The sequence below is a fragment of the Rattus norvegicus genome, chromosome 17 (genome assembly GCF_021556685.1).
Source record: "Rattus norvegicus strain SHRSP/BbbUtx chromosome 17, alternate assembly SHRSP_T2T, whole genome shotgun sequence".
NCBI classification, from domain to species: domain Eukaryota; kingdom Metazoa; phylum Chordata; class Mammalia; order Rodentia; family Muridae; genus Rattus; species Rattus norvegicus.
Genome location: NC_141550.1, coordinates 59396850 through 59409777, shown reverse-complemented (window position 1 = coordinate 59409777; position 12928 = coordinate 59396850). Strand labels below are relative to the sequence as shown.

Sequence of the window (12928 nt, the reverse complement as noted above, 5' to 3'; positions counted from 1 at the left end):
ACCATGACTGGTGGGACTTGTTTTCTTTGTAGCTGGCAAAGTCCTGCAGTTGGGGACTGTCTTAGTCACTGTTTTATTGCTGTGAAGAAACACAGTGACTCTAATGAAAGAAAGCATCAATCAGGGGCCGGCTTACAGTTTCAAGGTTTAGTCCATTATCATTATGGCGGGGAACATGGCAGCAGGCTGCATTGGAGTAATAACTGAGAACTACATTCTGATCCTTAAGCAGAGAGACAGGACAGACAGAGACAGACGGCCTCTGGGCTAGTCATAGACTTTTGAAACCTCAAAGACCGTCCTAGGGACGCACTCCCTCCCACGAGGCCGCAGCTCCTCATCCTTTTAATCCTTTCAAATAACGCCGCTCTCGGTGCTGAGCACTCAGTTGTATAAGCCTATGGAGGCCGTGCTTATTCAAACCACCTAGGGCTAATTTTCAAAGGTGGTAGCGTAAGTGTCACCCTGAGCACTGAAGCAGATGAGGGTGTATTTGTCTTACATAACATCTGTCTCTCTGTTTTGCAGGTTTTTAAGTCAACCCTCCTTAGCATGGTCCTCTCAGCCCCAAAGTGGTAGAGACCACATCTACTGGAGCAGAGGACAGCAGGAGGGCAGTGGCTCCCTGTGTCCCAGGGATCAGGAAGAAGTGGAGGTCAGAAGAATGGCTCAGGCTCACAGTCTGCCCATTCATGTGAGAGAGAGTCCATGGGAAGTTGCCAGAAGGACAGAGCATGTGATGAAGAATGCCCTTTGGGAAGCAGAGCTGAGAATGCCGACTCCTGCTAAGTGGCAGGACATGACCTTGGAAAGCTGGAAGCAGCCAAGGAAGTTAGGGAGGCAAGCGTCTGATGGTGATGGACAGAAAAGATCCCAGGAAAGGTTCGAGGATCTGTACCAGTTTGTCCATGGAGAGCACATGCTGACATCTCAGAACAGAAAGAAATCCCAGTCACTGCCCCGAGCTCTTTCCCCCAAGAGCCTGAATTTCACAGAAATTCCTGTTCCACTACATGATGGTCACATAACAGGTGTCCCAAAAGTGCCACCATACCCTCCCAGCTGCCCACCGCCTTTGGAACCCACAAGGAACCTTGAGAAGACTAGTTCCTCAGGCCCTTTTCCCAGGCCTAAGTTTGGGAAACCCCTTAAGACTCCATGCCATGGCTCACAACCACAGCCCAGGGGAGAAGGTGGGTTTCAGGACCACCAGCACAGGGACCCACGTGGCTGCCATCCAACAAGGAGTAAGGATCCTGGCCATGAGTTGGGTATGCTGGATACTGGCTTGGAGCCCCCTGTGTATGTGCCTCCACCTTCATACAGGTCACCCCCGCAGCACATTCCAAACCCCTACCTTGAAGATCCCATTCCCAGGCATGTGAGCAGCAGCCAGAGCCAGCAGCAGCAACTACCTGAGAAACCTGAGGCCGACTGTCTGCTTCCTTCTGGCTCCCTTGCAGCTAGGGATCTCTACAATGCAATGCCTGGCTCTCCTCCTCCAGGTCCTCCTCCACATCCTTATCCCATTGCCACCCATGCGGATTCTATTCAGTACATTCCTTTTGATGACCCACGGATCCGACATATCAAACTAGCTCAGCCCCCAGAGTTCTATGAAGAGGCAAGGCTCGAGGACACATCCTACAACTCTGGTTTCATTGCTACCCAGGAACCAGCTCTTGGGAAAAGACAGTACAATGATGCCCTTTCAGCACCACGGGGCCCAATACTCCCACCAGTCAATGAGCGGGGGTCTGCCTTCGCCCATTCCAGTCCCCAGTGGCTGCAGGGCCAGCTCCCCATGGCCAGTGAACCTGGAGGCTTCCCTGGCCAAACAGAGCATCATGGCATGCGAGGATTAACAGCTGATGTGAGAGACAGCAAGGTAGAAAGCCACGCCTCTTCTCCACAGCCACAGAGTGAGGGAACCTGCAGAACCCACACGAAGCTCAGAAAGTTTGAAACTGGGATTCAGAGCAGGAAAAGTTCAAAGAAAAGTAACGCAACCATATTTTGTTTGGTTTCTGTCCCAGTTAAATCTGAGTCACTTGTGCCAGATACGGATACAAACAACAATGACTTAAAGCTGGGAGCTGATAAGAACCATGGGCTGTATCAGGGTCCAGCCCTGGAGGAGCAGAGTCTGCTGAGTATGTCTTCCACTGACCTGGAGCTGCAAGCCCTCATGGGAAGCATGGCCTGGAGAAGAACATCCCCAAGGCAAGTTCTGGGGAGGTCAGAAGATGGCCAAACTGATGACCCCAGAACCCTCCACCTCATCAAACCCAGAGAACTCCGGGCTTCCGGCTCATGGCCAGGACACCAGTACAGAGATCAGCAGACCCAAACCAGTTTCCCCGAAGATTCCAAAAGCTCACAGCTCCTCCCTGCCACAAAGCCAGGAGAGGCCAGCAATGCAGCACTGACCCCAACATGCCCAGATGACACTGCCTCTGAAGTACACCTGCATGCGGCCTTAGCATCCAGTGACCCCAGTCAGAAGCCCAGTGTACCTCACCTCCGCGGGCAAATGTCCCTCAGCCCATCTCGAAATAGTGCTTTCTCAAGGACTTCCTCAACCATAAACCAGACGTCTATGCCCAAAGGGGCTTCTGGCCAGCTCCCTAGTGCCAACCCTGTACCCAAGCCAGAGGTGGTGAAGGGGGAGTCCACAGTAGGCCAATGCAATAGCACACAACTCTTTGGTCAGTTTCTCTTGAAACCAGTAAGCCGGCGGCCCTGGGATCTGATAAGTCAGTTAGAAAGCTTTAACAAGGAGCTTCAGGAAGAGGAAGAAAGCCATGGTGTTAGCAGTGGGGGCGATAGTGAAGACAGTGAGGCAGAACAGCCAGAGGACTGTGCTGACTCCAGTGCCAAGACCAGGGGCCACCAGGAAACTAGAAGAGAACAGCGGCCTGCAGAGCTGGCACTGGGGGAAGCAGGGCCCCCAGGAGGAAGACTTGGTGAGTCACAGAGTCGGAGTAAGGAACCCAAACCTGGCCACCCGTGTGCCCGTTCACAGGCTCTGGGGCCATCACAGGAGGAAGACAGCAGAGGCGTTCCAGTCCAGTGGGGACATGGAAACCTGTCTGCAGAGCAGAAAAGCCAGGAGGCTTTGAATGGGATGTGTGAGCGAGACATTAGCCCAAGGCCTGTGAGCAGGATTGCGCCAGTTGACACACAAGCAGCCTCTTTGTTCTGTCTGGCAGAACCGAGAGGAAGTCAAGAACTCACCAAAGTCAACGATGCTTTAGGGTCTGTGGAGCTGGGCAGAGAGACTCCCATAAGGGTGGATAATGGTGGGGACACCGAGGTCCTACCCTGTGTCCTGCCACCCCTTGCTGACAGATGTCGAGGACTCTCAACACCGAACTTTCCATCTTTAGAGCTCACACTGGGACAAGAACAGCGTGCCTATAAATCAGAGTGTCAGGGTCTAGACAACACCGTGGAAGTCCTTCCAAGTGAGTCTCTGCAGGAAAGGGCAGAGAGGATCCTGGGCATTGAGGTAGCCGTGGAGTCCCTTCTGCCAGGTGCCAGGAGAACAGAACAGAGCCAGCTCCCCAAGCCTGGTACAAGTGCCTGCAGCCCAAGATCATCCAGAGAGGACTCACAGCCCAGCTCGGCATCCCCAGAGGACCCCACAGTGGCCACTGATGCTTTCTATGGCAGGAGGAAGTGTGGCTGGACTGAGAGTCCTCTTTTCGTAGGAGAAAGGGCCCCCCAGGCTGCTGTGTGCTCAGATGTGGATGGGTTCCCTACAAGCCAGGCCACCAGTCCTGAGCCTGAGAAAAAGAAAGAGGCGAAACCACCCTTCAAGTCCACTCTGTTCCATTTCATGGAAAAGTCCACAAATGTGGTGGGCCCTGAAAAGAGGCTCAGAAACTCTTCCAACGTAATCGAGAGCTCACAAGGAAAACTGGTGTCACTCCCTAAGAGGGCAGACTCAGCTCGCTTGGTCAGAATGAGGGAGGTAAACTCCTTGTCTCAGATGAGGTGTCTGAGCTCCAAGAGTGCAGACTCCATGGAGGAGCCGGACCCCTTAAAGGTCATCAAGAGTTCAGCCTGGCCGTCAGAAGGCCTTACTTCCCCGAGTGGTAAAGATCAGGCCTGGCAAGCAGAGTACCTGCCCTCTGTCTCTCAAAACGAAAACGGACACCCTGAAGTGATAAGGGAGAAAATGTCAGACCAGGACTTGTGGTGTGCAGGTAAGGAGTTGAGCTGGAGGGCAGAGGTTTGGTGTTAGTTTGGAGTCATGTGATCATAGAAGCATGGCGAGTTGGTGAGTACTCACCTGAGTGCTGGCAACAGTTTGATAGAATGATCCTTCACGCAGGCGTGACACACACTTGCCATCTCAGTACTTAGGAATCTGACACAGGAAGAACTTGAAGGCCAGCCAGGGCTACATAGCAAGATATCGTCAATTAAAATTTTTAAGAAGAGGGTCTGGCAAGGTTGCCAGCAGGTGACTGAGCCCCATCTCTGAGACCTGGGTAAAGGTCACAGGAGAGAATCCTGTCTACGGAGTTGTGGATAATTATTCACGAGAATAATGAATACATTTAAAAAGTAAACTCGTTTTCAAAAAAGTACCTAGCTTCCTCAATTAAGAATCAAGATCTTGCCATGTATTTTGAATGATTACATCATTGGAATTGGTGAGGGAAGCAGCTACATAGAATTATTCTTATAAAGAGCTTCCCAGGCCTCTGAATGTGCTCCAGGCATGGGACGTGAGAATGTGTCGCAGACACGCGCTTCCGCCGGCCTGGGCAGCTCAGTGCCTCATGTTGGAGACAGAACATTTCTCATCGTGTTCTCTTCCAGAATAATAGACGTCCATCCAAATGGCCCCGATGACTGTTCTTTACTAACTTTCTTGTTTTTATTTTTGCTTTTTTGAGATGAGGTTTCTACATGTGTTCCAGGCTAGTCTCAGACTTACGGAGATCCATCTTCCTCTGCCTTCTGAGTGCTGGGATTAAAGGTGGGAGCCACCACACCCAGGCTTTTCTCTTTTAAGATTTTTTTTCATACAATGTATTCTGATTCGTTTCCCCTCCCCCAACTCCTTCCAGATCCTTCCAACTTCCCAACTCATCCACATTCATTTATTTCTTATTTTATGAGTGTGGGTGTTTTCTCTGCATGCATGCTTTGTGTAGTACATCCATTCAGTACCTACAGAGGCCAGAGGAGGGCGTCCGCACCTCCTGGAACTAAAGTGGCAGACAGCTGTATAGGGATAAAATACACAGAAAATCTGAAATATCTTAATAATTTTACATTTAAAGGTTACATGTTGAAGTGGTAGTATTCTGGGCATGTTAAGTGAATATATTTTGGATATATTTGGTGAAATAAAGTATATTATTAAAGATAATTTGTTTTATTGTACTTACCAGAAATTTTAAACTAACATTATATGACTCAGACTAGTTTTGTTGGACCTAGCCTGCCTATGAAGTAAAGAACTTACTGTTCTAGAGCAGCGGTTCTCGGCCTTCCTAATGCTTCAGCTTTCTAATACTTCTCTATGTTGTGGTGATCCCCAACCACAAGATTATTTCATTGCTAATTTATAGCTCTTAATTTTGCTATGGTTATGAATCATAACTAAATATCAGGTATGCAGGGTGGTCTTAGGCAACCCCTGTGAAAGGGGTCATTCAACCCCCAAAGGGGTTGTGACAGACCCAGTGTTCTAGAGAGTTCTTTACATGGCTCCTGGATTTGGGTCCTCAGCTTCAATTTTGGGTCTTGGGATTGAGGGCCATTATGTGGTGGTGTCTCCAGCATATCTGGCACTGAGGAGACCAGTTCAATTCCAGTTGCCTGTGTGGTCTGAGGTTGTTTGGAGTGTGGCATTCTCCTCCATTATCCACCCTCCACTGTATCCTCAGCACGCAAGAAGCAGCATTCCTTGAGCTCCGAGCTGTAACTGTCTTCTTGTGTGGTCACATGGGCTGTTGCTAGGGGCAGTGTCAAGAGGTGTTAAGTCATGGGAGCTCTACGTCCTTTAGCCAGGTGGGCCAGAGCAGTCAGTCCATCAGTGAGCAGGCTCAGTGGCATGTCTGAGTGCCAGCCCTGTCCCTCCTGTGCTGCACAGTGCTCCCAGCACAATCTTAGTTTTCACCATCACTGTGCCTCATATCCAAGTGTGACCAGCCAGCTACAGTGACACATGGTAAAACCTGAGGCTGCAGGAGATGGGACAGACACCCATCATAGGATGTCACTTCCCAGGTGCATTTCAGAGGGTTGTTTTCTATAAAATCATACCAATCCTGCAGACTTTAAAAAAAATCATCTTCCAGGCTATGGTAAGCCATGCTGTTACTTTTTCTGTCCTCACTGAGGTTTTGACAGTAGGTGGGTAAGATGCTACTCTCTTTAGGATGCACATAGTGCTTGAGTGACCATGTATTGTATGCTAAGTATGATAATCACACTAATCAACATGTCCATCAGCTCCTAGTCCCTTGGCACAGTTTAAGTGCACGAGCTCTGTTAACTATGTCCCCTGTAATGTGCTACCTCAAGGCAGGAGTTCACCTTACAGTTGCAACTTTGTACTCTTTCCACTGTCTCCTCTCTGCCCTACACCCCAGCTCCTAGAAGCTACCATCCTATACTCTTTTACTACAGGGGTAACCTAAAAGCAAACCCACATGTGACATCCCAGTGCTGTGCTCTCTTAGCTTAGCTGTGTCACTGTGAATGACAAGAGTGCTCCTTTTTGATGCTGATTCGTTGTGCAGACATTTGTTTGCAGAAAGAACGTTTCTTCCCTCACTCTCTGTTGGCAGATGCTTGGGTGGTTCTACCTCCTGACATAACCAGTGCAGCGCACATGGATGTCCAGACACCTGGGAGTGAGGTTGCTGGATTTTATAATAGTTCTATTTCTGTTTATATTTTTTGAGAGATCTCTACATTTTAAAGGCTATCTTGTACTCTTACAGATTTTTGGACTGGTAAGGCAGGGAACTCTGATGACAGAGGCGAGCCTCAGTCTCCAGGGCGCCAAGAGTCAGGCTGTCCAGGTCAACAGCATACATTTCCCATCCCAGTGGCAGTTTGGGATTCTTGTCCCTTTCTATGGTGCTCCATTCAAGAAATTCAGGTCATCTGGGCTCAGTTCGAGCAGCCGGTTCTGATCCTGCCTGTTGGCTGGTGGCAGCTGGAGACAGAAAAACTGTTCTTGTTAGCCGTGTATTTGACAGTTCAGTTCCCCAAGCCTCAGAGGGAGGGATTTGTTCATAAAAATGCTGTCATTCAGACTGAGGGGAGATATAGGAATGCAAAGTACTGAGTTTAAAACTCCACAGCCCTAAAGCCATTACAGCAGCGTGCCTGTGATCTCAGCACTGAGGCAGCCAAGACTGTGGATTTGTGATGATCATTGGCCAACCAGATCAGACAAATCCATGACCTCCAGCTTCAGCAGGAGACCTTACCTCAGAAACTATGGCGGTCACACAAGGACAAACTTAAGAACAACGTGAAAGCAGTTGAGGAAGATGGCCAGTATCCCCCATCAGTCTCTGTCCTCACCTCACACACAAGTGTGCACTACACTCTCACACACACAAAGAAAACAACAAAAAGAATTAGCATTAGGCCAGGCCATTGCTGCTAGTGAAGAGTCTGCAAGTTTATTATTATTTATGCTGTACTTTGAGGGTCAGGAGGGTCTATCAATATACTGAATCGCTTAGCTTTATCAGTCTGTATTTGGTAATGATGGTGCCTGTTCCTTGAAAACATTCCAGCTGTCATTTCTTACTCCTTAGTGAAATAAGTTGGCAGAAGTGTCTGAAAATCAGTTTTCTATACATGTGAGTTTTGTTCTCGACTTTGCTTGTAGCCTGAAGATTAAACATAAACTATGGGAGATGAATGACCCCTGACCTTTCGTCTTTCTTATTTGCAGATTCCTATGATCCTAGCCGAGTAGAGAGGGTGTGACGGCTGCCCGTGGAGCTCCCAGCACCTCGGCTAGCAGAGCGTTCTCTGTTTGAGCCACCTGTCTTGCTCATGCTGAAGCTGGAAACTGGGGTTTGCAGTGTCCGACTCATCCTTCGACAGCCATCCCTACGATTGTTACGGAGATAAAGTGGTGGTCTGTGGGCACCGTCTGTCTCTATAGCATGGATATGTAATTCATATATTTAGAACAAAGTATTTACACCAGTTCCCTTCTGGGGCATAAGGCCAACCTGGCAAATAGCTTTGTATAAATCTGGTGTTAGGTGAAAAATCAAACACGGAAGCAGTGGGTGATTCTGATTGTACCCTGATCTCATCCATTCCCTGCCACATCTCCCCAGCCCTCGCTCACATTTAGGAGCGTGGCCCAGGAGTTTGGCCTCGTACAGTGTAAGAGGAATGTGAATTAGTACATACGACCCGTTTTTATTCCTGAATCTTAGTAACGTGTGAGTTAACTGCCGTGAAACTCACAATGGCTCCTCGGTGTTCAGAAGGGTCACACTCGCTGTCACTCCCCCTCGAGGTGATGCCTTGGCATCGGGGCAGACGTGCTGCGCTCTGCTTTGCACTCAGTCTCCATAGGTTTACCTTCTGTGTGAATGTTTAGAATTCTCTCTATGAAAAATGATGGCTGGTTTAAAATAGACCATGGTAACAAAGTAACTTTATTGCTTTTTATAAAATTGCTATTTTTCTATGATGTATAAACAGTTCTTAGGTGGCAGATTTTTAAGGAAGTGCTATTTTATTTAAGAGTCTATCCCTGTGTGTGTGAGGGACCCAAGAGGGCCCACCCTGGCTCTAAAGCCTTTATCCCGGCTCCAACTTCAGCTCTGCTCCTTTTCACAGTGTCATCGAAAACCAATCACATGTTCATTAATTCTCATAAAGATGTTTGCACAGGCAGAGCTGCAAGATTACATTAGAAGATACCATTCTCAAAATCAGCCCACAACTTCATGGTCACCTTGCAGCCATGCCCACTAGACTTGCCAAACCCCATCCTTTCATCTTTGTATTCCTGTGGGGAATCTGCCCTAAGAAGAGACTGTTCTCCTGCCTACCTACCGCCTTGCTCCTTTAAAGAAACATATATTTTTGTCTAGAATGACCTGATTAATTAATCTTGCATATTCTGAAAAGTGCTTGGGAACCGTACACAGGTGGCATACTGTGTGAGCATACACCATGACAGACGTATAAAGAGGCCTATGGTTCCACTCTTGCATTTGCCTGCATAGTTCGTGAATTTTGTGCCATTTCACCCTTCTGCCTGAGGAAGGTATTCTTGTTAGCTGACATTTTCCAAAGCTTTTGTCCCCTTTCTTCCCCTCTTACCTATCTCCCTGTCCTCCCCACCACCACCCCATCCTTGCCTCTCTATCTCTATTAGTTTTTTGGGACATTTAGTTAACCTGTTTTCGGGCATGCCAAGTTTCTGCAGTGTGAGCCCATGGCTGGTCAGTCCTCTGGTCCTAAGCTCAAACAGGACTTTGACAGTCTCTTATGTACACCATATCATTTTATTACCTAAGAACCTCACATGCACTGACTGGACAACACAAAGCAGAGTCCAAGTAGCCTCGGCACACCTTCCCAGATGCACACATCTGCAGTCTTCCTGACACACCATCCGAGACGCACACATCTGCAGTCTTGGTTTGCACCTATTTCTCATGGTCGCCCTTGTCCAGAGCTTGGCTCTCATGGGAAGGGGTGTGGCCTGTAGATCTCCCTGGGGCAGCGGGTAAGCAGGCTGGTGGTCTGCAATGGTGGTTGAATCATCTGCTAGGGGCAAGTGAAGGCTAAGTTATACTGGACTCTGTGGGGCTGCACTTCCCTCCTTAAAAGAAAAAAGTGAAAGCAGCCGTGTGCATGTGTACACATGTGTACACATGTGAAGACCTCAGTGCATACCTGTGTACCCGTGTACATGCTGTAATGACCTCTGTCAAGTAACCTGATACCATCTAAAGACTGTGAGAGAGAGAAGGATCCTGAAGGAAAACTGTCGTGCCTTACGTATCTCAGTCTGAAACAAGCTGTGTTTCCGTATTGTCTTGTTTGAAATTGCTTTATACTTTCCTGCAGCTGGTCAGTCACGTAATGAACATTATAATTTAACCCTAGTTTTTCCCATATTCAAGCCCATGAGCAAATGTTTGGGAAAGAAGTGGTAATGTTAAACTTAGAAACTTGAAATTTTGACCTGTAACTTTTTATACTTCTAGGTAATGTATATCCGACCAAAAACCATTTTGCCAAGGTCTTAAGGTCAATACTAACCAACATTCTGTATGTAAATTTCGTGTGTGCCCTAACCACCATTCCATATGTTAATTTCATGTGTGCCCGTGGCTTTTTGGTAGAAAAAGATTTCCACATTCTGTATTTGTAATTATTTTTCTCATTACACATGTTGGTTTGGTATTCAATAATTTGGAGTTTGTAAAATTTAAAGTTCTAATTTCAACCATTTGAACTAAAAAGTACAGGAGGAATTATGCCTGTGGTTGTTTTGGAACATACAGACATGATGGGGAAGTGGTTTCTTTGGCTTCTTTAGGGGAAATTGCCTGAAGGACTGTAAACGAGGTATCTTACTTATTCTTACAAATACTTACAGTTGTGTTTCTGTAAGCCCCAGGAACCCTCTAAAGATGCAACCAGCCCCTACAAGGGACCACCAGAAGTATTTCCATAATTATAAACACTTATTTCCTTTATTAATAAAGACCCTGAATGTGCATCACCTCTCTGGTATTGTGTCTCCCTTTCTGGGACAGTGGATTTAGGGTCTCAGAGTTGAAACTCACAGAAGGATCAATAGCAGCAAAGGCATTTATCACACTCTGGATCCCAGAGTGTGTCTGGCCACTGGGAATTGATTGCTCATTTGAAATGATTAGGTAATACACCATTGTCATCCCAATGGCTCCTCCAGAGTGACGAGGGAAGCAAAGCTCTTGTGAACAGTTGTTAGCGTGGGATCGGCTGAAGTCTGAGGGTGAGTAGTGTTGAAGCTGTTGTAGTTGCTGATTCGTCTTCGTCCTACTTTGCTTTAGTCTGCGTGTTCTGGACACCTGTGTGTGGGAAGACAGTTTGGCTGAGTACAGGCTGTAAGAGACACATTCCAAATGGCCTTTGACAAGCCTGAATAGTGGGAGGTCCTTGTCCCAGAATGTGGACTGGTACACTTTGTGACCCTTAATTAGAAGAGGGAAACAATCAAATACCACCATAGAAGGACTGGTCCCTAAACTGTATGTTTTGTTAAAAAGAATAATGGTGGCCTCAAGACCATAAATTCAGACCACAGCCCCTTGAAAAGGTCCCTGTGGTCTGACCGCCTGCTCACTAGAACAGTCCTGACTTCAGCAATATTGTGGGAGGCAGCTGAGGCTCCTGCCTGTTGGTGGCCTTGACCTTGAGAGCCTCTGTCTCAAGTGGAATTATTAATGTAACAGAGGCCAGGAAGGGGATATTGTGGCTGCAGACAGCCCAGTCTACAGTCTTTTCTGCAAGCCTTCTCCCAGGTCAGGGGGCCCTCCTGCAGCTGCAGCATCTCCCATGTCTACATTCCAGCACCCACACTTCACGTCAGAGCCCACGAGTGTGACACTTGAGCAAGAGGGAGACCAAGGCAAGTTCAAGGTGTGAAGCAGGACTCGGTGATGACAACCAGATGTCAGAGTCAGGGAAAACTATGACCTCTATCCAGATGTAAAAAATCAGAGGAGCCCTGATTCTCGAGGTCAGCTGCCTCTCCAGCCTCAACTGAGGCCTGTCAGGCAAGCATGCCCCAAATCATAAAATTTGATAGGAATAAAGCCCTGGAACTCACAGGAACTTCCTGTCTGCTCATCTTTTGCCCAGCTGCCTTAGCACTTAAAGCAAATGGTAAGCATTCTGGACACTGCCCCGTGGTCCCCTCTGGCTAGAGCCATCAGGAGACTGTTGGGTAATATGAGGTTTAGACAGACAAGGAGTAATCACACAGATGGAGGCAGAGTACAGCAAAGTATCAGCTGGAATGGCAGGATGGAGACGTCCACATCCGAGGAATCACGCCTCTCCTCACAGTGTAGCTCCCTTTACTGTCTCAGGCTGGTTAACCTGCTCTTAACTGGTTTTGCAACCTGTCAGTTTACCATCTAACTGGTGCAGAAACTGCCTGGGTGCCAGCTGCGTGGTTCAGGGTGTAGATACCACAGGGACAGATGGCACAGCACACTCACTTTCTACCAGAGCTCAGTGGGGTTGAAGGGCCTACATGTGGCTTCCTCCACAGAGACTCAGATGCAGTGACCTAGCGTCCATTCCAAGCCACTCTCAGACTTCACAGGGTGCTCAGCTCCTGCTAGGAGAGATGTGTGGGACATAGAAGCAGGCCTTGCCTGAGTGGGTAGCATGGAGAATGTAGCCAAGTTTGGGTGTTCTGGAGAAAGCTCCTTTAGGGCAGCCTGCAGGCTTTAAATTGGGGCCCTGAGTATATTGTTTTGTTCTGTCTTGTTTTTTCAGGCACTCTGCCAGCCCAGCATGACTGTTCTGGAAGCAGATGGAGACTCCATTTCCCATGGACCGACAAACCAAGCTGCTGTTCCTGAATTCAAACAACCACTAGGGCCAACAAGACGGCTCTGTGGGCAAACGTGCTTGCTGATGAGCCCCATGACCTAATTCAATTTCTGGACCAGCAGGGTGGAAGGAAAGAACATACTCCTGAAAATTATCCTCTGGCTTCTACACATGTGTTGCTTTGGGATAACACACACACACACACACACACACACACACACACACACACACACACACCCCATATAAATGAATGTAATGGGCCAGAGAGATGATAAGAGATAAAAGTTCTTGTCTCCAAATCTCATGACCTGAGTCTGATCCCTGGGAGACTCCCACAATTTGTCTTCTG

At 48.0% G+C, this 12928-nt stretch overlaps 1 protein-coding gene across 11 annotated transcripts in view; it reads left to right on the top strand.

Annotated features, from left to right (window-relative positions):
- The window catches only part of Jcad (junctional cadherin 5 associated), a 41896-nt gene extending 31143 nt beyond the window's left edge, over positions 1 to 10753 (top strand). For all 11 annotated transcript variants that reach the window (NM_001427709.1, XM_087591341.1, XM_087591340.1 and 8 more), the window contains 2 exon segments: positions 529 to 4211; positions 7943 to 10753. In NM_001427709.1, the coding sequence (NP_001414638.1) occupies positions 529 to 4211; positions 7943 to 7977 (3718 nt within the window). In that variant the 3' untranslated portion in view covers positions 7978 to 10753.
- The last annotated feature ends 2175 nt before the right edge of the window (positions 10754 to 12928 follow it).